The sequence below is a fragment of the Daphnia pulex genome, chromosome 1, assembly GCF_021134715.1.
Source record: "Daphnia pulex isolate KAP4 chromosome 1, ASM2113471v1".
NCBI lineage: Eukaryota > Metazoa > Arthropoda > Branchiopoda > Diplostraca > Daphniidae > Daphnia > Daphnia pulex.
Window position 1 is genome coordinate 7,189,382 of NC_060017.1, and position 23,562 is coordinate 7,212,943.

Sequence of the window (23,562 nt, forward strand, 5' to 3'; positions counted from 1 at the left end):
GCCGGCGCGCTCCGTGTTTTGTGTGTGTGTGTTTGGCTGGGCAGCCCAGCACATGGCCCTCTGCTGTCGTGAAACACGAAAAAAATAAATAAATAAAAAAAAGAACTTTTTTGGGTTTGAATTCCTCGTTTCGTCATCATCATCGATTTCTCAAACAATAGAAACAAGTACTCGGCTCCGTCTAAACTCTAACGAGTTCTTCACGTATTCTTTATATATATAAATATCTATTTGTTTTTATGTAACGGTCTTTTTTGTCTGGGAAACTCTTGATGATTTTCACACGACGATTGGCTGTCGGTCCGCCCATATTTAGTGCCCGGCGCTCTCTCAGTCAGAAAGACTTTGACGTGGATGGATATTGTGAAGGACATCATCGGGCCTTTCGGTGTATCGCTATAGGACATCACAAACATAATAGCGGAGCTAGAGTGAAAGGCAAAACTTCGCGACGAAGGTGTATGTAAGTACTTTTTTGTATATTTTTGAGCCATGGGTGCGCGCGTTTATAATGTGTTGGATTCCACTTCTTTTCTTGTGTGACGTGTTCCTCCAGTTTTTCCATCAATACACCAAAATCAGAAAATAATCAAAGGACGAGAGTCTACACACTTTATAGACAAAGGGGCAGCAGATATTACCCCACCAATGGTGAAGACAAAAAGTTGTTTTTAATAGATTAAAAAGTGAAGTGACAGATATACGTAATAGTTTACAGAGGGAAAGGGAGAGAGAGAGAGATCAGGGCACTTGTGGCCATCAGTCAGTTTTTTTCTTTTTTTCACAATATATAAGGCCATTGTTTGTGATTGGCCAACTAATAGATTTCGTTGATTGAAAGGAATGTGTATGCACAGTTGCACACACAGCAGCAGCCGAGCCGTTTCGTGATTTTTCTTCTTTTCACTATGGCCCAATAGAAACAGTTCACTGGACACCGGCCTCGTACAAAAACAATGAATGATGAAACAAAACAAACACTCACATGATTCTTCCCCCCCCCCCCCAATTAAAGATAAACAAATCAATGTTTCCCAAACTTGTACAATTTTCAGAACTCATTTTCACTCCCATTTTCATTGACACAAATTTTTAAATTACTCCCACGCAAGATATCAAAAGAATGGCGAGATCGACAAACATAAACAAACAGCACAAAAGATTATACGGATCCAAAATGAATCATACACATTCGTTTCTTTTTTCATTCTGATTTCATTATCAAGAAAATGTTGCGATTGGAGCGTGTCACAAAAAGGCACGACAGTTTTTTCAGTTTCGCTTGCGTAACACAAACAGTTCGACATTAAAAAGGCGACGGATTTTCTAATGGAGACTCTCTCATAAGGCCGGATGAAGAGGTTCTTCGTTTAGTGTTTGGTAATTGTTGTTGGCGTTGTTGTTGTCGTAGGACGACGACTCAAAGTGGCGGGCCGTCGGCGAATAGGTGCCGATCTCGACTTTGGTGCCGCCGTGGGTGCCGATGGCCGGCTCGGATGAGGCCGGCGGCGTCGTGAAGACGCAAGCGGCGAAACAGTAGTTGGGCAGGATGGGCATGTCCGACTCGGACGGGCAGCCCGTCAGGCTGTTGTCGGCCGGATAGGCCTCGCTATTAAGGTTCGTGAGGCTGGCCGTCGGGTAACTGTTGGCGCCGTAGTGGCCCCCCGCCGTCGTCATGGTCCACTCGTTGTTGCCGTAATTGGTTTCGTACTCGTATTGGAATTCGGGCGTCGGCATCTGCTGGACCAGGTTGGAATGAATTTGCAGAGGATCGGCTTCCATCTCGTTGGCCGTCGTGGCCGACGTGTTGTTGCTGCCGGCCACCGCCACCGATCCCTCGACGGACGAACTCTCCATCGAAGTGTTGTTGTGGTTGCTCTCCAGGGCGTCGACAAAGGCCGCCTGGTACTTCAACTCCAAATGGTCGTGACTGTTGGAGTAACAATCGTAGGGCGTCGACACCATCAGCGACGACACTGAACTGCTGTTGTCCGTCATTTGATGCGTGGCGTAGTGATGTTGTTGTTGCTGTTGTTGTTGCTGGTGGTGGTGATCGACGACGGGCGAGCTGTAATAGCCGGAAGAAGATTGGGCGTCGGGCGCTCCGGCGACGGACGGAGCGGCCGCAGTGGCGTAGTGCTGCTGCTGCTGGTAGGGATAGTTGGCCTGATGGAGATCAGCCGGGCAATAGCCGGCGGAATTGTTGTAGTCACAAGGCAAACTGTAGGAACTGTCCATCATCGTCGAAGGATCGCCAATCAGCTGTTGGTGTTGATGCTGCTGCTGTTGCTGGTGCGGATGGCTGTGGTAGTAAAGCGAATGGTCGTGCACTTCCGTCGGATAAGCGGCTATCGATGGATAATTATCATCCATGTGAACTTGGTGGTGGTAGTCGACTGAGACGGGCATCGAGGCCGGCTCAACTGCCGGCATCATCATCGGAACAGCCGGACTGACTTGAAGTGGACACTCATCTAACAAAAAAATAAATTCAAAAGATCAAATTAGAAATGACGTTAACTTTAATCGATTTAAAAAAAAGATTTGATTCTTTACCTTTGATAATGGTCGTGGCCACACCCTTATTTTTATCACGTTTGGAAGAATGACCGGCAACATTCTGCGGAACACAACAAAACATGTTTTCAAATGATTTGATTCAACCTTTAAATAAATTCAATTTAAAAATTCAAATTTCAAGTGTGTCCGTACCTTGTTGGCTTTTTGGTGGGAGCGGGCAAGGAGAAGAGCTAGGCCTCTGGTGCGTCGGTATCCCGACGATCCGCCGGCCGATCCAGCCGTGTGATGGAGTCCGGCTCCCAGGGTGGCGGCGGCTCCGCGCAACCGCCGCTGCTCGGCCGTCGATTTGGCCTCGGGTCTGGGGTGATCGTGAACGCCCTTGGACTGAAAAAAGACGGCGTGCTCCGTGTGTCGCCAAAAGTGAGTCACCGGGTAGCCGCAATGGCCTCGGCAGGCGATGATCTCCAATCGGCCGTTGCATCGACGATTAGGACACGGTTTACCTTTTTGATCCAAAACACAAAACGTTAATACAACTCGAGAATAATGATTGACCGGCGGTCATTGGCTTCTTTTCTTTTCTTCCTTATCTACCCATAATATCAAAAGGAAAAAGGGGAAATCCCTACAGGCCCTGGGGCTCAATTGCCTAGCAAATTAGGAAGAGTCAGCAACAAATTGGAAGGGAACCAGAACAGAACTCTCAGCTATAGCGCCGCTTTTTTTTCGAAGGTCCATAAAATAGATAACACCAGCTGGGATATTTTATGTATACCTGAGACTCTACTCTCTCGAGGTGTGTGTGTGTGTGTGTCTATAATAATAAAACAAAACAGAAGCCTTCAATAATAATCACTATCCCTTCTTTTGTTTGTGCGTCCCCTCCTTTCGGTTGTAGTTTGTAGCCTGGACCGGCTCACACGCGCGCGCACCCTAACACGAAATCAGTGGGTTTTTCAGAGTGTCTGCTATACACTGTGGAGCTAGAAGAAAAGGAGATCTGGTCTCTCTAGTTATTAATGGATGCACCATTAGGGCATCGATTACACGGAAAAGGCTGGCAATCAAAAACTGAAAAATCACCTGACCCTGCTGGTTGATGCCACACAGTTGGGAATTCTTTATTTATATTTTTTGATTCGATTTTCACTCGAAAGAAAAGAAAAAGAAAAATAGAAAAAGAAAGAAAACTAACAAGAGAAAAATATAAATCCTTTTTTTGACGTGTAGTTTGTAGCGCTGTCGGCTCGTCTGGAACTCGAGGCTTTTTCGTTCGGAGAAGAGAGAAAACGATGGCAGGTGAAAAGACGAAACAAATTGGCGTTGCGCACCAACACAAACACAACCGCAACAAACAAAACCGAAAAACAAAAAAAGAGCTAGAGAGCCAGCAACAACAACAACATGGCAACACAACACTCGCATTCTTACACAGAGTCTCTTTGATGGATGAGATGTGTGTGTGTTCCAGTCTCTCTCTTTGGTTTTTCTGAGCTCTCCTCCAGCGCTCTTTATTTTATTTCATTTTTATTTGATTATGATTTGAGTTTTGTTTGCGTGGCTGTGGGCGATGCGATTGACGAATCGGGAATCAAAGTGGCGCTGGGTTTTTATGGACAGAAATGATGTGCCGACTGTATTATACTATTTGGGGGAAAACCGAATAATACAAATAGAAAACTAGGCGGAATGTTTAGATGAGTCGGGAGCAAACCGTTCGAGAAAATGAATTATTCGGAATAAATTAAACAGAAAAACTAGACGCTCGAGCGTGAAGGCTATTGAAAAAAGTTGTCTGATAGGCTCTTTTTGATGGTCGTGTATAATCACGAGCAAGCGAGCCCTTATCATGCGCAATCACCCTCATGTTGTTGTTGCACATGAATCTGGAAAATTTATTGTACCTCGACGGTGCACTATAGTGAAATGGAACAGCTGAAAAACACTCATCATTTGAATATTATCTCTTATTACAATTTAGACCCCCCCCCCCCGACCATGAGACAAATAGAATAAAAGATACAAAATAGCGGGCGGCCTAATAACAAATATTACAGGCCTATTCTTCTCCACACAATTCAGATTAAAAATATCTCAATTTCTTTCTGAGTTTTTTGCTCTGTGTTGGCGCAATTCATTTTTTTGTTTCATTCGTAATGGCTAATGTTATAGTTGTAATGGATCGAGAGCTAGGGACTATGTAATGTAATGAAAATTACCTTGTTGCTTCTTCCTGGCTTTGTCGCAGATGGCCGGCCTGAGGTGGACCTGCTCGCCCGTGTCTAGGATGCACCGGTTGGAGCAGAGGAGAACGCCCAGACACGATTTCTTGAGGATCTGAACGTTGTGATTGTTGGTGTTTCTCATGGCCCAGCCGGAGCCGTGTCGGCGGGCCTCCTCGCAGTCCGGCCGATAGACCAGCCGCACGTGGCCGTCTACCCAGTCGTTGAAATGATCATAGCGAGTCACCTGTGAAATCATTCCAAAGCAAAAAAACAAGAAGAGAATATAAGAAAATGATGTCTGTAATGATGATTAATAACCCTTAGATGTGTACTATCATATAGCGAAAATTTCACTCAGCGCACACGACATATCATCTCTTATTTTTTGGGTTGCGTCTAAAAACTAGATTTAAATCACGTAATAGCATATTCGAGATCACACAGTGAAGAGGGCGTGTAACAGAACCTATATACTCGGTGGGGGGGAATCAGAAAAATTCATTAAGAGAAATCAAAATAAAGAAGAAGAAGAAGAAAAGAAAAAAACGTGTTTCCTGGCTGTGTAGCTGCTAATGATGATCATTTTCAATCCATCGTCAATTCAGATCGCTCTGGGCATTGTTTACTGTTGAAAAAGAAACAACCAACCTACACTGCTATACACACTTGTTCAAACCCAAAAACGTTAAGACTGTTATTAGTGATTCGAAAAAATGGGGAAAAAAATAAAACAAACAAAAATTTTCGAATCGTGTGGCCTCCAAAAAAAAAGAAACAACCAACATTACCTCATATAACTTATCAAAATTACATTCGACAAATAAAATTTTTCTTCCGAGTCTTTTTTATTATTTTATTTTATTTTTTAAAGATGGAAATTCTTTCTGTAATTCCCTCCGCAATCCGTTTAGTATATCTATCACTATATAAGATAATGAATCCTACTGCTGCCAAGAATAAGAGGATCCGAATTATTTCTATTCCTAAAATATGTTCAAACGGTTGGGTAATTGCTTGCACGGGCTATCATTATCCTATTAAAACATGTAAGGAAGAAGAAAAATCTCGTCGAGAAAAGGTTAAACAGTCGAGTTGAAAAGACACACACACACACGAGTCTCTCTCTACTAGCAGAGGAGAGAGAGAGAACAATGTTCAGCTCATAAATCACCCAGTTGTGCCACGTCTGCCAGACACTATCAATTAGAGGTGACTCGAGTCTCGTGTGCACTGCTGCGAGTCATCCACACGAGCTCGTCTAAACGAACCATGATCGATCTATTCTCCCCCTCTCTCTTTTTTATGTGTACACTTATTAGCCAAACGTTTTTTCTTTTTTAAAGAGGAACATTTATGAGCAAGCGCTTTTCTTTCTTATAAATAACTTTGGTGAATCTGAAAACGAACAGCCCAAATGATCGTGTTGTAGTTTTTTTCTATTATCCGCTCTCTCACCTTTGGGATGTTGCTGTCGTTGATGTCCCAGTCCATGTTGGCCGTTGAGGATGAGGAGCTTTTGGAGCACATTCTATAATTTAAAAAAAGAAAAAAAAAAGGAAATTTTTAAAAATTGGGAAAATGTGAAGGAAAAATGAGCTCGTGACTTTCGGTCTCCCGCTACGTAAATATATATGTCGACACACACACACAAACTGCAGTCAAAAGTATAGAAAAAGAAGATCCGAATGTTATAGGGAAAAAATAACAAGATGGATAGAGACGGAGAGAGAATCATGGAGGACCTGTCAGAATTATATCCTCCTTGCCAAGATTGTCAGTAATCAAAACCCATCGTCAAAAAAATGTGAGAGGGGGGAAAGAGAGAGAGAAAATAAGAATCGGGGACGGAGAGATCACGCGTCCATCGCACACTCACGATGGGATATATAAGCCCGTCCAAAAATAAAAATAAAAAAAATAAAATCCAACTAACCCGACAAACAAACATCAAATTCGAATTGAATTGAACCAGACGGATGAGAGAGTTGTACAACGAAAAATATGAAAACGAATTAAATCACTTGTGGAGACGAGTTGACGAGACCATTCAACCGCATCTGACTGTTGATGAAGTTGACGGCCAACAGGTGAGCACCTCTATGACAACACGCTCGTTTTATGTTGCCGTTGCGCATCGCAGTTCCACATATATGTTAATCTCTCCGCCACCCTTTTATCGAAATGGAGATGGACGGACGTTATTGCGTCTGCGCAGCCCCCCTCAAAAACAACTCATCCGCCTCTTTTGTGGCCCTCCCGATGTGTTGACAAACGACATCCATTCACCTTGTATAGTGCGCTCATATAAACACAAGTGTAAGGGAAATAGATATATATAAGACAACTTTTTTTATCGGCTCATTAAATTTGTTTAAAGACTATCACCTGGGAACTAAAAACAAAAATGTCTCTAGTGCAATGGGGCTCATTTGAGAAGTTGATGACCCATCAGTCTTGTTGATGACCGCTGTCCTTCGTGATATCGGATAACCTAAATCCCGGCCTTATAACAAACGAGTCGGGTCACCACTTTCTGGCCATCAAAAAGAGCCGCTCTTCTCCTTTTATTTCCCCTCAGATATCTTGCCTCATTTTGACATCTAAATATACACACAAACGACGACACTGTCCGTGTGTGTGTGTGTGTAATCCTGTCGCCCTGTGCCACCACGTCTTCTCTATAAATAGCTGTCAAGAGTCGCCGGGATTAAGTCTTCTAACACTTTCGTAATCGAAGCTCCGAAATCCGGGGCATTCAGTACATACAACAAACAGCCGAAAGAAAAAACAAGAAAACGAACAAGGTGCTTGTGTAATATAAGAAAAAAATAAGGGGGGAAGAATAAGAGATATCTGCTGTCCGTTGTCTGTCTTGTATATATCTATGGCGAAAGCGGATTGAGTGAATTGATCCGAACCAAAAATTAAAAAAAAAAGACGGACGATCCTTTGTATTTTCTTTTCTCGCCACTTCGGAGAGAATCTAAGAAAAATAGGAGAGAGCAAATCGGACGAGATGAGATGATGCTGTGGGTGGTGTAAAACAACACCTGCCATCCACCATTTTTCTTCTTCTGCGATGTGATTGTCCAACGAAACAAGTGCTGATGATGACTGCCGAGCAAACAAGTGCTCACCCTTCTTCTTCTTCTTTTCTTTTGTGTTTAATCACAGCTCAGCTTCACCAGGGACTTTTTATTGTGAAAAGAATAAAGTAGAGTAATGTGCGGTTAATATTACATACACACACGGCGCGCTAGAAGGGCGCAGTCAGGGCTTTTTCCTTTGACGGCCAGGGTGAAATTCGACACCCAATCCCGCCACCCACTAAACTATCCTCAGTGTATGATGCTGCTGCTCTTATAAGCGTTTTGTAATTCGATTCTTTCTTCTGGGCTTTATTTTTTTTTTTTTTTCGTGGGTGATTTTTTGTTTTGTTCAACTCTTTTTTTTGTCTTCTTCGTGGCGGATGAATGGAGTTGTTGAAGAGAGAGGGGGGAGATCTTTCACGTGGCGCCCGTCATTTTTTTTTTCTTCTTCTTCTTCTTCTTCGAAAATTTGGGTGAAAGAAAAAGGTGGAGGGGAGAGAAGAACAATTGAATTTGCCGCTCGTTTGTTTCCCCTTAATACGATTGGGTTTCACAATCAAAATGGACGATATCCATTTCCATTCATTTCCCTTTTGGAGCTACGAAATAAAAGGATCCAGCCACGCTTATTCTCCCCCTCTTCAACTCTAAATACGTGCCCGGTTATTTTAGCTTGGCCTCAAATCAAAAATAAAAATTTGTTGAGTTTCCACTTGAATCGAACCGTTTTTTGTTAATGCCGGTCAAGATTTCTACCGATCGATAATGATCGAAACGGAAATGGCGTCTAGAAAAATGATCGGAGCGGAAGAAAAACTGTTGGATTCTCTTTTGATTGAAGAAAGGTGACGACGCCGTGATGTCATCGGACGATTGCGTCACTTGTTAGAAAGACCAGGAAATCCTCTCTCACTTTACCATCGCAGTGTAGTACAGACAGACAAAAGAAACTGAGAGAAGATATGCAGACGAAATACGAGGAACCGAACCCACAGCGGCCGAAACGTGATGGTGACAATTGCCCAACATTTCGCCGGTGAAAATAAAAATTTTATTTCTCTCCGGTTCCATTGGAATTCCAAGATGATGATCAACAATTCCGATTCGATCTGATATGCCGGTACAGTGTCGTCGTCGTCCGGAATTTTTCAAGATGGGCAAGAAAAAGCTCGACTAGCTCGCGGATGGATATCAACATCAGGTTGAACATTATACATACGACACCGTGGCAACACCCCAGAGCAGCAGCAGCACCCACAACAGAAGAAGAAGAAAATATGTTTGAAAAGAATCTTATTGAAGATTTTGTTGAATCGAAAATATTTTTCTTTATATAGAACATATAATATAAAGGGACGCGTGTGTGGTTGGTACATGGGCGGGGTTGATTGAATTGAATCTGATGATGAATTTTTTCTTTTCCAAGGGGAATAATCTGAAAAAGAGGCAGCCAGCAGAGAACCCGAAGCCAAAAAGACGATGGGAGGAGAAAGAGGAGGAACTTTTGCGGCGCGCGCAGGCCACAGATGAAGAAGAAGAAAAACCGCAGTAGGAAAACCCTCCGCCGTGTCTATTCTTTGACGAATTGCTCGTACATTTTTAAAGGAATAGGGGAGGCAACATTATATAAGAAGAAGAAAAAACAACAATAGGGAAGCAGCCACTAGCACTGCTGCTGCTTGGCCATGAACTGCTAAGATCTAATCCAATGTACGCTTTTGATATGCTGATTTTTTTTGGTCGTCGGTAATATCGAGCCTAAAATATCTTGGCTATTCTTATTTGATCCCCCCTCTGCATTCCAATCGAATATTTCTCCAGTTGCGCAACAATAAGGAAAAAATCGGAGCTCATCATACGACACCTCACGAAGACAAGTGATATGAATCAAAAGGCTGTGAACAGGTCGTGTCATAATGTCTCGAATGGCCTATTAAAAATGCGATTTCGATCGGGAGATTCAATTCCGGCACTCTCTCCCAGCAAGAGAGTATATGTTATAACGGTTTCAACGGTTTAGTATAAAGACGAGACAGCATCTAACAAGGACGGACGGACAAAAAAAAAGCAAGAAATTCCGATAAGAAGAGACACGAAAAAATTAGTTTCCATTTGCTTTTTAAGGGGTTTTCAACGGCACCAGCTAAGTGATTTCGTATATACGAGATGTTGATTAGTGTGTGGACTCCTCTCATCGTGTTGTTGGTCACAACAAAAGAAAAATAAACCGGGTTTAAATTTAAAAAAAAAAGAAGAAAAACAAGTGGAATAAAAAAGGATCGAAATTTCTTCTATTAGTCGAGTCGTCTTAATCATATCTCGACTTTTTGTGGGAGGTAAGGTAATGGACTCTAGCTCTCGGATTACGTCTATATAGTTCCTTTCTGTGGTGGAACGATCGGAGCGGAACGCCAGAACCGATGAAACAGAACGTCACGGATAAACAAAACAAAAAGAAAAAGTAGAAAAGTCAAAAATTTTATAGTCGAAGGAAAAATCGAAAGACAAAAGGAAAATCTAACCTCCGATCAAACCTGTTTGTGAGACATTCGCCGATGGTTCGTCTTCTCAGCAGCACAACGCGGATCGAAGCGATTTGGTTTGTTTTCAGACTTATCCTTTTATAACACGGATGGGGGGGAAAAAAATTCGCCAGTCGGGGAATGCGCCGAGGCTGGACATCCAAAAAGGATCGAGAAATAGGAAAATCTCCGCCACTATATATAGATATCCTCGAAATACATACGTACATATAAAACCCTCTAAATCAATCAAGCTCAAAATGGTTCGATGGGCATCTCTCGACTAGCTTCATGTGTCTATAACAAGTTTCTGGCTAATATCAGAAAAGATTGCAGCATCGAGCTTTAGAAAAACAAAAAAAGAACTGCGGTCGCATCACAAAAACCGCCCGGTCGATGCTGGAATGCCTGGAATGAATGAGGCGAAATGTGCCAACCATCAACCTCAACCTCATTGCAGCAGTCGACGAGAGAGAGAGAGAGGACGTGGGAAAAAAAAATTGAATTCAAGCGCTGAGAATCGTTATATTCCTTTTATCAGGAGGCCGCATCCGAAAACGGACAACTGGACACGTGTTTATTGGGTGTTACCCAATATCTTTTTATATAACCAAAAGGGAGAAAAAGACACACACACACCGTTTCGTTACATTATACACATTCGCCGTTGATTGACTGACTGCTTAAGCGGTAGGGGAGAAAAGAAAGAAAAAGGAGCGGACGAATAAGGAGCGAATGAAGGAAAAATTTCAAACAAAAATAACAAAAGGAGAAAAACAAGTGAGCGATAATAATGGCGCACTGTCAAACGATTTCCAAGGCTTCTGTCTTTCAAATATAAGCACCGATGCTACTTATAATAAGGGTGCTGCTGCTGCTGCTGCGGCTTTGGTGGGGGTCTGCTGCTGGACAGATATTCCCGCCGAGTCCAACAACAGAAAACTGGTTTTTCTGACTTTTCCTTCCCGTAACAATCAATCGAAATCAAACGACGGAATTGAGCGGAATGATGAAACGAAAAAATGAAAACAAAACCAAAATACAAAATAAAAAGTTGAAAGATTCGAGCGCTTGTATCGGCCTCTAACTTGAAATAATGCCGCAAATCGGGCGGAAGACGGCCGCGGGATAGGAGCGCTGGCCATCGGCCTCGGCGGCTCTCCCGTTTTTTTTTTTGTTTCTTTCCTTTCAACATTCTCTGGTAATCGGGAACCCGGGAGAAATGCTGTCGATTGAATGACATCGACATACAAGAGAGGCCAACCCACACAACAAAGTCGGCGGGGAAGAAAACGCGTCAATGCCAAACCGCATTCGATCGCTTCATTCCACACGAATTTAGACATAAAAAATGATGATGGACTTACGAGATGACCATGACGCAACAGCTCACGTTGAAAGGAGAATCCCTCCGCTCGGTAGGAAAAGAGGACGAACAAAATCAAAAAAATTCACCGGCGAAAAAATGTTTTTCTTTTGGCACGAAAATTAAAACTTTCGACGACACGTTTAAAAAAACTGAGCGATTCGTCAGTGGGAAGATGTTGATAATTGTATCGAAGATGTAAGAGAGAGAAATGAGTTTCGAAAGTGATAAGGCGGCGCACAACGATGGGCACTTTGGTTGTCCGCTACGGTTGCGACCGCAATGTGCCAGTCGGTGGTTGAGCGGTCAGTCGTTTATCTTCTCCTTCACGTTTAAGCTGCTTTAGTCAAAAGGAAGAGAGACACACTCACACACAGAGCATATATATACAGCAGCAGCAGCAGATTCCTCCCCTTTGCCTCATCGGTTGATGGCCACACAGCCATAGGAGTGAATAAGGAGGGGGCGGAGTCATTTCAGCTCCGGCCTGCCCCGGACCCCCGGACTCTCTTCTAACATTCAATTCCTCTTTTCTAATATTTTTATTTTTTATTGTTGTTGTTGTTTCCTTCTTTTCTTCCCTTTTTTCTTCTTCTTCTCGGAATCGTGAAACTCCGCCCATTTTGATTCGCCCGACGTATCCACCCACATTCGTGAAATTTGGCGGCTTTCGAATCATTCGTCATTTTCCCGCAAATAATTGGTGTTGCGCAACGAACAGGAGCGCGAATAATTCGAATGTCCTTCATTAATTGTCGATAAAAATAAGCGTGAGAAATCTAACGTAGAAAAATGGGAGATTTGTCATTCCTGATTGCGCATTCGATCGAGATCCATTTATATATCCGCAGGAGCGCTCATCATTTATTGAAATCAAATCTACAAGGACTCGCGTGTGTATGGGACCTGCCCCGACTCCACCCACCCAAGTCTATTTCTCTCTCAATTGACCCTGCCATCAATATACATAGTCCTGTCTCTCTCTCCCTGTACAATGCGATGGCGCAATCCCACGGCTATTGAAGGCGGAGGGGGAGGCTTTTTGGTGGTGGGGGGGGGCCCCTTCGCCGTCAAGTGGTAGGGTCCCCCCTCCGGTTTTTAGGGGCGCCCTATATCCACATCAGCGCAACGTCGATGGCTCTTTTTCAAACAATCATTGATGTGTCGTCGTCAGTCTATATCCCCATCCTTTTCTCTCTCTATAAGAATAGGGAGGAGAGTCATCGAGGAGTTGCCCATGTCGATGTGTTGTAATAAATAGAGACCACTTGATGATCCAATGTCAAATCTCTCCAGAGCTCTTCTCTCTCTATAGTCCCCATTTTTGACTTTTTCCCTTCTTCTTCTTCTTCTTCTTCTGATTTTCTCGACTTCTTTTCTTCCCTATCCGGACGACGACGTTGAGATATAAGTCGAACATCAAACACACCAATTGATTTGAGCAGCATCTAACTCTCTCTCCCATGTATGTTTATTTCATTCATCCTCCACTTGTGTCCGAGGCGCACAATGGACGACTTCAGCCGCTTATTCTTTTTCTCTTCTTTTTTATTTTATAAATCAATCGAAAATATCAGAAATGAATCAATTTGAATTTTTTTTTCGAATAAAAAGTTACCGCGCCGCCTACTCCTCCTCCCAGACGTCAAGTTACTTGACTGTTTGGCAGGGAAGAAAACTTTCAAAAGATTTTAATCAAAGAAATAAAATAAAAAAAAGCAGCTCGTTCGTTTACTTTTTTTTTCTTCTGACTCTGTTAAAAAAAAAAAGCGAAAAATACTCTTGAGTAATGTTTGACTGATAACAAGACACGGGAGAGTATATGGTGCGCGCAAGTGTGTTGAAGTACAGACGAGAGTCGACGGTACTACTACCTATCATGCGTGTTTGGTTGGGTGGCTGCCATGACCGGCGTTGACGATGTAGAAAAGAGATGAACTTGTTTAGCTTTTTGACGTGAAAGTTGTGCCATCCCGCACAAAAAACTACGAAAGAAACCCAATTTTTTTTTTCGGGAATCAAAACATGTCCACCTCTTCTTCTTTCCCGCGCTCCCGCTATATATATGTACGACCCCCGACATGTACATCTTATAATATGCAAATTCACTGTATAATTTCATATTTTTCACCATCAAATTGAAAGGTTGGATGTAAATTGGGAGACTTCACGTTGATTAGAATGGCACCGCGTGTTGTCTATTTATTATCGTTCAAATCACTGCCGCATTTTTCTCGTCTATCAATTTGACGTGAATGTGTGACAGGACTCGGTGTAATTAGCTGTAGAGAGCGTAGCGAGACTGGACACTTATTGTTGGTTGAATGTAATTCGTTGGGCGCGCGCTGGCGTGATAACACGCGGGACCCAGCGAATAACCGGGCGAAGACAGGAGCTACTTAAACTGATTTGACTACCTTGTTTTTCAACTCTTCCACCTGCGTCCGTCTATTTACACACGGAATGGAAGAGGAGGTGCGTATCTCATATGCCTGGCCACCAAGTCTGTAGCGTGTAAAAATTACATTTCAACGGAACGCGGCCGGAGGGGATCTTAATGAAACAGCCGACTTGACTGACTGATGTCGGATCGAAGCTGCCGAGGTGGGAGATTGAATGGTGCGCTTGATGATGTTTGGAAAATGCATCCGCAGCACGGAACACGTCAAATAAAGAGGCGGTTAATGATGATACGAGACGCTCAATTATACACGCAACGGTGATTGCCATCAACCCCGTGAATCTGCTGCGAGGCGAATTGCATCAGACAGGAAAAATTCAAATAAAAAAGGGGAAAACTAATATCGAAAAAAAAAGGTATCCCGGCAATAGATGGAAATGTCTCGCGGGAAAATATGTGGAAGAAAGAAGATGATAATTATTTGATGCGCATATTTAATATTTAATTATTTATCCATCAGATAATTAATGGCAGTCGCAATATTACACAATACCGTAGGTGAAAAAAATGCGCCCTTAACCGAAATCATTCAGAAACGTCGTAGGGTTTTGCGCACAATGCTTATCGTAAAATTTTAACTCGTGAGCTGTGATAACATTGACGTGTTTTATCCTTTTTTCTCAACTGTTTTTCCAATCAGCACAGTTTTAAGGACGTAAATCATAGTAGCATTTATTCACTTTTGCAATCACAATTGAACAAGGGATACATTTCATATTCTGAGCTTGGGCTCAGTTTGTTAAGAATGATATTGAATATCATTACATCCAACGGTCTTGAGGGAGCCCATGGACGTGGAAATGATGACGATGTCGTGGCATACTGGCGTAGGAAACGAAATCATAATCAATGACCTTATAGGTCAGATATAATTTTTCGTTATCCAACGAGTAGCAACTGCCAATATCATAATTAAACTTTCAACAACACATCACAGACTTAAGCGAAAGTTACTCAGTAGATATCGTTAGTAAATGTGTCTATTAATAACTACTCCGCACAATATTTGTAAATCAGGTGGTGGTATTAAAGTTATCCAAGTGAATAAATCTTTTCTTAATCAACAAAGCTCATTTTCTAAATCGCATGCAGATTAACTGCAAAATCTAGTTACCAACGGAAAACATTATACTAGCTCCGTCAAAAGCCAAAATTATCGTAAACTCGTTGATTTCTAGACACGCCCCCCTCTTCCACTTCGGTTTTACGCGCACACCTTTTCTTTTTTTAATCCATATCGAATGAATTGGAAATTAAACAAAAACAAAAGTACCAAACTCGAAAGGAAATTGATAATTCAAATTGGAATATAAAACGCAAAAAACGTGGACAATTGAGGACGGAATAAATCGAAAAAAGGGTTTCCAGCGTGAATTTTACACGCAAGGCGATTATTCCGACATTAGTGAAAAATTCTTGTTTGTTGTACCCAAAAGGCCTGTGTACATTTCCAAATTGAAATTTGACTGCACGTCGTGTTGATGTTTCTATCCCCCCCCCCGTTACCCAACAACAAAGAGGTGGAAGGAGGTTACGTATTTGTAAAAGTAAATAAAAACGAGAGAAAAAAGATGAAGATGAAGAGACCACAGTTGTGACGGAAATATCGTGGACTCTCTATTATACCATGCCGTCGGTGAAAGTAGCTGTAGCTGTCCTGTGTAGTAGCTGTCCAACGCCAGTGTTTGGCGCACAAGGTTTGTCGCCTATTTATAACTCGTGAGCTGTGATGACATTGACGTGGTTTATCATTAGCTGTAAGTGTTTTACCAATCAGCACAGTTTCAAGGATGTAACTCACGGTAAAATCAATTCAGTTTTTACAATCGAAATTGAAAAGGGGTATCATTTTATATACTGAGCTCGGTGCCAGTTTAAATCAAGAGTAATTTTGATTGACATAACAACGGGGAATAATTCCCTAAAGTCGGAAGCTGATAACTACATGTTGCACCGTCATGCAGTATGAACAGTATATCAGGATTTCTCTCCGCGCTTTCAATCATCATTCGTAATGACCAATCACTATATCAAACTATAAACTGTATCACATTATAAATATAAGCGCATCTAGTTCATATCGTTGGTAATTCCGTCAGTCTTCAACGATTCCGCACACGAATTGTAAAAAAAAGGCGCTATTAAAATCATCCAAGCCAATAGATCTTTTCATGAAAAAAAAAGCTCATTAACCAAATTATATGCAGATTCACTGGAACATCTAGATACTAACGGAAAACATAAAACTAGCTCCGTCAAAAGCAAATAATTATCGCGAACTCGTTGATTTCTGGACACGCCCCCACCCCCTCTTCCACTTCGTTTGACGCGCATACCTTTTCTTTCTTTTCTTTTTTAACCTATGTCGAATGAATTGGAAATGAAAGAAAAACAAAATTACCAAACTCGAAAGGAAATTGATAATTCAAATCGAAACATAAAGCGTATTCAAAATTCAGGACGGTATCTAATAAATCAAAAAAGGGGGTTTCCAGCGTGAACTTTACACGCAAGACGATTATTCCGCCATTAGTGAAAAATTCTTGTTTGTTGTACCCAACTGCGTACAGATTTCCAAATTGAAATTTGACTGCACGTCGTGTTGAAGTTTCTATCCCCCCCGTTACCTAACAAAGAGGTGGAAGGAGGGTTACGTATTTGTAAAAGTAAATAAAAACGAGAGAAAAAAATGAAGATAAAGAGACCACAATTGTGACGGAAAAATCGCGGACGGTTTAAATCACCTCAAATCGTCTCGACTTGTTCTTATGTGTTGGTTTAGAAAGACGAAAAGAAAAATCATATTCCTTTCTTATATTTTTTCAAATCGGTGAAAAGGTTGCGCGCTTGCGCCCTTACCAAAATAACTCAGGAAAAAGTTACAGCTATCCGATGTCCAACGTCATAGTGTTTTGCACAAGGTTTATCGCAAAATTTGAACTCATGAGCTATTATATGCGATGATGCTAAATCCGATATTTATTAACGTTACTTGGGAGTTGTGGTCCATTAGTAACGCATATCAGACTGAAATCATGGCTGACTTATAGACAACGTATGAACTTTTCTGATGTCTTTGACTGCCAGGACCAGGAAATCAGATATCCGTGACTTTCATCCGCTGCATTTCAAACTAAATTAATATAGAGCCCCATGTAAAGATTAAGCGAATGATGTTCAGTTGATATCATTGGTAAATTGGTTTTTTTATGAACGATTGCGCATATGATTTGAAAAACAGGAGGTGATATTAAAGTTATCCAGAACAATGAATCTTTTCTTGAATAAGAAAGCTCATTTTTCAAATTATATGCAGATTAACTCCAACATGTATAGATACTAACGGAAAATAATAAACTAGCTCCGTCAAAAGCAAATCATATCGCGAACTCGTTGATTTCTAGACACGGCCCCGCCCCGCCCCCTTCCACTTGGTTTTACGCGCGTACCGTACCTTTTCTTTTTAAAATCCTTATCGAATGAATTGGAAATGAAAGAAAAACAAAACTACCAAACTCGAAAGGAAACTGATAATTCAAAGAATATATAAAACGTATACAAAAATTGAGGACGGAATAAATTAATAAAAAAGGTTTCCAGCGTGAACTTTACACGCAAGACTATTATTCCACCATTAGTGAGAATTCGTGTTTCTTGTGCCCCATCACGCTTACGTATTCAACTGGCCTGTACAGATTTCCAAATTGAAATTTGACTGCACGTCGTGTTGATGTTTCTATCCCCCCCCCCCGTGACCTAACAACAAAGAGGTGGAAGGGGGGTTACGTAGGATAGAAAAGTAAATAAAAACGAGAGAAAAAAAAGATGAAGATGAAGAGACCACAATTGTGACGGAAATATCGCGGACTCTATTATACCATCTATTATACCATACCGTCGGTGAAAAGGTTGCCCCCAACCGAAATAATTAAGTTATTAGTAGCTGTCCAACGCCAGTGTTTTGCGCAAAAGATTTGTCGCCAATTTTTAACTCGTGAGCTGTGATGACATTGACATGGTTTATCATTAGCTGTAAGTGTTTTTCCAATCAGCACAGTTTCAAGGATGTAAATCATGATAAAATCAATTCAGTTTTCACAATCGAAATTGAATAGGGGAATCATTTAATATTCTGATCTCGGTGCCAGTTCTAATCACTAATGATTATGAATGTCATGAGTTGAGGATCAATTGTAAGAGATGATAGGATAATGATGTTAACGTCTCCTCTTGCATTGCACTGTGCAGTACTGAAAACTATACAAATCATTATACTGACTCCCTCAATTGTCAATTCACTACTTAACCGTGACCATTCAAAATATCTAATTGTAAACTGTATCCCATCAAAAATTTATGCGAAAAATATCTAGATCAAATCGTTAGTAAATTTGTCCGTCATCAACGATTCCGCACACGATTTGAAAAACAGGAGGCGGTATTAAATTTATCCAAGCCAATAGATGGTTTCTTGAACAAAAAAGCTCATTTGCAAAATTATTTGCAGATTAACTGCAACATCTAGATACTAACGGAAAACATGAAACAAGCTCCGTCAAAAGCAAATAATTATCGATAACTCGTTGATTTCTAGACACGCCCCCCTCTTCCACTTTGTTTGACGCGCATACCTTTTCTTTTTCTTTTATAAATCCTTCATAGGAAAATATGTGGAAGGAATATGATTATTATATGATGCGCATTTATCCATCACATATTTTAGTAGAAACAATGGCTTCCGCAATATTACACAATACCGTCGGTGAAAAGGTTGCGCACTTGCGCCCTTCACCGAAATAATTAAAGAAAAATTTATTAGCTGTCAAACGTAGTGTTTGTCGCACGAGGTTTACCGCAGAATATTATCTCGTGAGCTGTCATGACATTTGCGTGGTTTATCATTAGCTGCAACTGTTTTTCGAATCAGCACAGTTTCACGCATGTAAATCATGGTAAAATCACTTGGGTTTATACAATCGAAATTGAATTAGGGGAAACATTTAATATTCTGAGCTCGGAGCCAGTGTAAACAAGAGATTTCATGATTGGTATTTTATGAAACTGATAGATGAAAAACGAGAGCGGACAACTAGAACTAGCAGAGAGCAGTGTCAATTGACGTTCAAAGTTGTGCGTTGTTCGCTCTATCAATCTCATTCGTAACCAATCGATGTGACAATATATAACAAATTTCAAAAATCTAAGCGAAAACATTTAGTTCATATCATTGGTAAAATGTCTATCGACAACGATTCCGCACACGATTTGAAAAACAGTAGGCGGTATTAAAATTATCCAAGCCAATAAATCTTTTTATGATCAAAAAAGCTCATTTGCCAAATTATATGCAGATCAACTGCAACATCTGGATACTAACGGAAAATATTAAACTACCTCCGTCAAAAGCAAATCATTATCGCGAACTCGTTGATTTCTAGACACGGCCCCACCCTCTTCCACTTCGTGTTACGCGCGTACCGTACCTTTTCTTTTTTAAATTCTAATCGAATGAATTGGAAATTAAAGAAAAAAAAAATTCCAAACTCGAAAGAAAATTGATAATTCAAATCGGAATACATAAAACGCATACAAAATTGAGGACGGAATAAATCAATAAAAAAGGTTTCCAGCGTGAATTTTACACGCAAGACGATTATTCCACCATTAGTGAGAATTCTTATTTCTTGTGCCCCATCATGTATACGTATTCAACTGGCCTGCGTACAGATTTCCAAATTGAAATTTTACTGCACGTCGTGTTGATGTTTCTATCCCCCCCCGTGACCTAACAACAAAGAGGTGGAAGGGGGGTTACGTAAAGAAAAGTAAATAAAAACGAGAGAAAAAAGATGAAGATGAAGAGACCACAATTGTGACGGAAATATCGCGGACGGTATAAATCACCTCAACTCGTCTCGACTTCTTCTTCTTCTTTGTTTGTTTAGAAAAGACGATAAGAAAAAATCATATTCCCTTCTTCTTCTTCTTTTCAAATTCCGCGCCCTCGCATAAAAACATTACAGACGGCAGCCGAGGAATCAGCAGGTGAGCGCCCCCTTGTCTAACCCCCTCACCTTTTTCTTCTTCTTCTTCTTTTTCACGGTTCATCCAGATAACCTACAGTGGGTTCACCCCAACTCATCATTCCCAGCTCCTGCCACTGTCTTCTTCTTTTCTTTTGAAAAAGAAAAGATTCTCTGTGTCTTTCTGTTTTCCACAGAAATAAATCAAAACAAAAAAAAGTTTTTCAATTTTTTTTTTCTCCCGCCACATTTGAGTGATGTTAAACGGATTACGGGAAAATATCTAAATGGGTAAAAAAAAAAGGGTCGACGGGATTTTTTCCCGCGTGAATTTCTAGAGAAAAAGGAAAAAAAGATGAACTTTTCTTGACTGGACGAAATGGACGAGATAGAAAAAGAAGAAATGTCTTTCTCTCTCTCCTGAGAAAAAAAAGAGAGAAGGCGAACCTTATTCCCTTTTTTCTCTCTTAGCTGGCGGATCGGACAGCTCACCTGACAGTTACAACATCCACACACACACACACACACGAAACGGGAACTTTCTGGGGTCTCTTTTTTCTTCTTTTTCTCTCTCTCGCTCAGCAGTAGAGAAAATAACCCACAACAACTGAACACAACAACACGTCACAGATTCTCATATCTCTGCGCTGCATCCAACGTGTTGTTATTTTTTGTCTCTGCTGGCCTATCCCACCCCCCTTTTCTTTCTTCTTCTTTTGATCCCGAAAGAAGAAGAAAAAAAAAAGAGAAAACCACAAGATGAAGAAGAAGAAGGTGGTCAGCGAAGCGCATTCCATTCGATGACATTTCAAAGACGACCGAAGGTATACACACACAAAAGTGAAATTGTTCCACACACACACACAGACAAAATACACCACAAGAAAAAGATGAACTTCCAGCAGACCAATCCGTCCGGATAAAAATGGTGGGGGAGAAAAAAAAAATCGTCATTCACGACTCTCTCTGAACTGCTGATCATCAATCTCTATTTTTCTTATATGTGAGAGAGAGAGAAGCAACAACAACAAAAAATTCATCACGTTCTCGTTCTCATTCTCTCACTCTCACTCTCTCTCCTTTTGCCCCTTTTTGGGTCTGTATTGTTTCAGATATGTTACGAACCCAACCATCGTTCAATATAACAGATTATATAGGGGGAAAAAAACACGAACAAGTTTTGTAATCACACACGGCCCCACAACACGAAGCGGCCAAACGAGAAAAACAGTTAAGAGCTAGCTAGAAATTTCGACTAAAAGAGTCTAAGCTAGCTAGGTGTCTGCTGTGTGTGGGTGGTAAAAGAGGATTTTGTATAACGGGGGGAGAAAAATATGTACGGTCAATTCAAAGCGGAGGAGCTCATCCGTCATGGTTAATAGTTTAACTAATAAGACGAGAGCGTTATTATATTTAGAGGTGCTGGATTATATAATGATATACACCCGACGAGGAGGTGCCGGAGTGGCGGCAGGTCCCTCTTGGGCACACAATTTTATAGACTTTGCACATCGTTTGAAGTGTTTAAAATTAAACAATTTTTTGAATTTGATTGTTTAGACCGCAGACAAAGTTGTGAGGTATAAAACAAGCCTGATGTGCAGTCGCTCTGCAATTGAGTTATTTAATGAACCCTGATTGAGAAACGGCAAGAGAAAACTTGTAGTCAAAGGCCTAACTCAGGAATAATCGTACTATCAACGCCAAGAAATAGTGCAAAGGAAAAATGGAGATCAATTTTTCCTACCTTTAAGCCCGGGAAACCCACAGCCGGGCATCCACAAGTGCTCCAACTGCTCCATCCTCAGTCAAGTTGACGCCAGGCAGGATAGGAAAAGGGGTCCTCGTGAATACCCCCACACTCACATGGGTGTACACGAGGACATAGTTTTTCCAATTACACTAGGAGCTGTTTATCTAAACAAAAAATTAAAAAATGAGTTACGAAAAAAATATTGCAGAGACTAAAAGTATAAGGAGAAGTTAGAAAGAAGACAGTGGGCTTCTTGTTAATAAATAGGATTACTTATAGGATTACCCTTTTATGCGAGTTTCAGACACCATTAAAATATACAGCCCTGGTCACAGGTTGATAAAAGTAACAAAAATCATTACCCGATTGATGTCTGCTGAGATTGTTGGTGATGGCATGTCACTATCAAAACTTATTGCATATCCTGTGGTTACGATGGCTGGCTGCCTGGCTCAGGCCTGAAATCTGCACAAAGGTAAAGGTTAGGCTACATAGAGCAAACAAACTCAGCTGCCATGCATCGACAATGAGCATACATGATAAATGCTAGGCACTGCAGTCAGGCACCAACACTTCACAAATTTGGAACAGGTTTAACTTTTCAGTTCTGTATAAGCTCCCTTGGAAAATCATTCCATTCGTATTCTTAATTTTATTTACCCGCCAAACAGCATGGAGTGTAGAGCATGGAGAGTCGTCACGACACCAAATAATTTCACACGACGACCACATTTTAATTTGTTCTGCTATTTCAATTGTACAGCCACGTACACGTTTCCAGACCAGTGATCCTGTTCAGTTTTCTATAATAAAAAATATCTGAAACTTGGACTCGTTTTGCTTTTTCGAAACTGTGAAACAAAGGAAAGCAGACGACACAAATATTCTAATTAATCAGTTAAGATATCGATATTAAAATTCCGCCCTCCCTTTTATTATTTTTATTCTTTCCTTTTATTCTAATATTTTTTTAAAAATTATTGTAGATTTATTTCTTTAAGATTTTTTCAGCTGGGACAAGAATTAACACGAGCAGCGCCCATATTCCAGACAGGTAGGAATATGCTAATGACAGGAGAGAGAACGAACGATATATGCATCCCGTAGGAGAGATATATATACATATATGTTGTATTAAAGTATCCTCATGAATAATGAATGGGGCAGGGCAACATGATTTCCCAGTTATCACGGCGTCCAGGGAAATTTGAGCAACATAAACTCAAACAAATTTTCGTCTGTATAGGAAAACAAATTGAGCGGGAAATTCGATAATCTTTCGCCTTGTTACTTTGTTGACGTGCACACAATCAACTTTGTGTGGGACGGCGTCGCCGAGGTGGTCGTATTATTGTGTCCCTGACAGGGGACCCTTAATAACATCAAAAAAGTTTTCTTTACGGAGAGAGCGCGGCGAAGAGGTTTTGTACTATAAAAATGACATTACGTCAGAAAAAAGCTTAATGGAGTCTTCTCATTTGCATATGACACGCCACTCACCGGAATTACATCACAAAAAATAGTAAATCTACCAACCGATGAAAGAGTGACAAGAACGACTAAATATAAACGTGACTTGACACAGCAGTTGTATAATTTTTTA

General features: G+C 41.0%; 1 protein-coding gene across 3 annotated transcripts; it reads right to left on the reverse strand.

Moving 5' to 3' along the window:
* Nucleotides 1–1,013: 1,013 nt before the first annotated feature.
* On the reverse strand, nt 1,014–22,468 carry LOC124197172 (transcription factor glial cells missing-like). Of its 3 annotated transcripts, XM_046592482.1 has the most exons (7): nt 22,322–22,468; nt 21,954–22,123; nt 6,201–6,273; nt 4,740–4,989; nt 2,713–3,023; nt 2,557–2,620; nt 1,014–2,474 (listed from the first exon to the last, which is right to left on the reverse strand). In XM_046592482.1, exons 3-7 carry the CDS (start codon nt 6,270–6,272, stop codon nt 1,342–1,344), a joined length of 1,830 nt encoding a protein of 609 aa, XP_046448438.1. In that variant the 5' UTR covers nt 6,273; nt 21,954–22,123; nt 22,322–22,468; the 3' UTR covers nt 1,014–1,341. The 3 variants fall into 3 exon arrangements, with proteins under 3 accessions (XP_046448438.1, XP_046448432.1, XP_046448444.1); XM_046592476.1 differs by lacking the exons at nt 21,954–22,123; nt 22,322–22,468 and adding an exon at nt 11,724–12,079; XM_046592488.1 differs by lacking the exons at nt 21,954–22,123; nt 22,322–22,468 and adding an exon at nt 6,679–6,928.
* Between the last annotated feature and the right edge of the window lie 1,094 nt (nt 22,469–23,562).

Coding starts and splice junctions, on each gene's coding strand:
- LOC124197172 (XM_046592476.1), bottom strand. Junction 4,990..6,200: donor ACGACAGCAACATCCCAAAG/GTGAGAGAGCGG, acceptor ATGATTTCACAG/GTGACTCGCTATGATCATTT. Junction 3,024..4,739: donor AGCCAGGAAGAAGCAACAAG/GTAATTTTCATT, acceptor TGGATCAAAAAG/GTAAACCGTGTCCTAATCGT.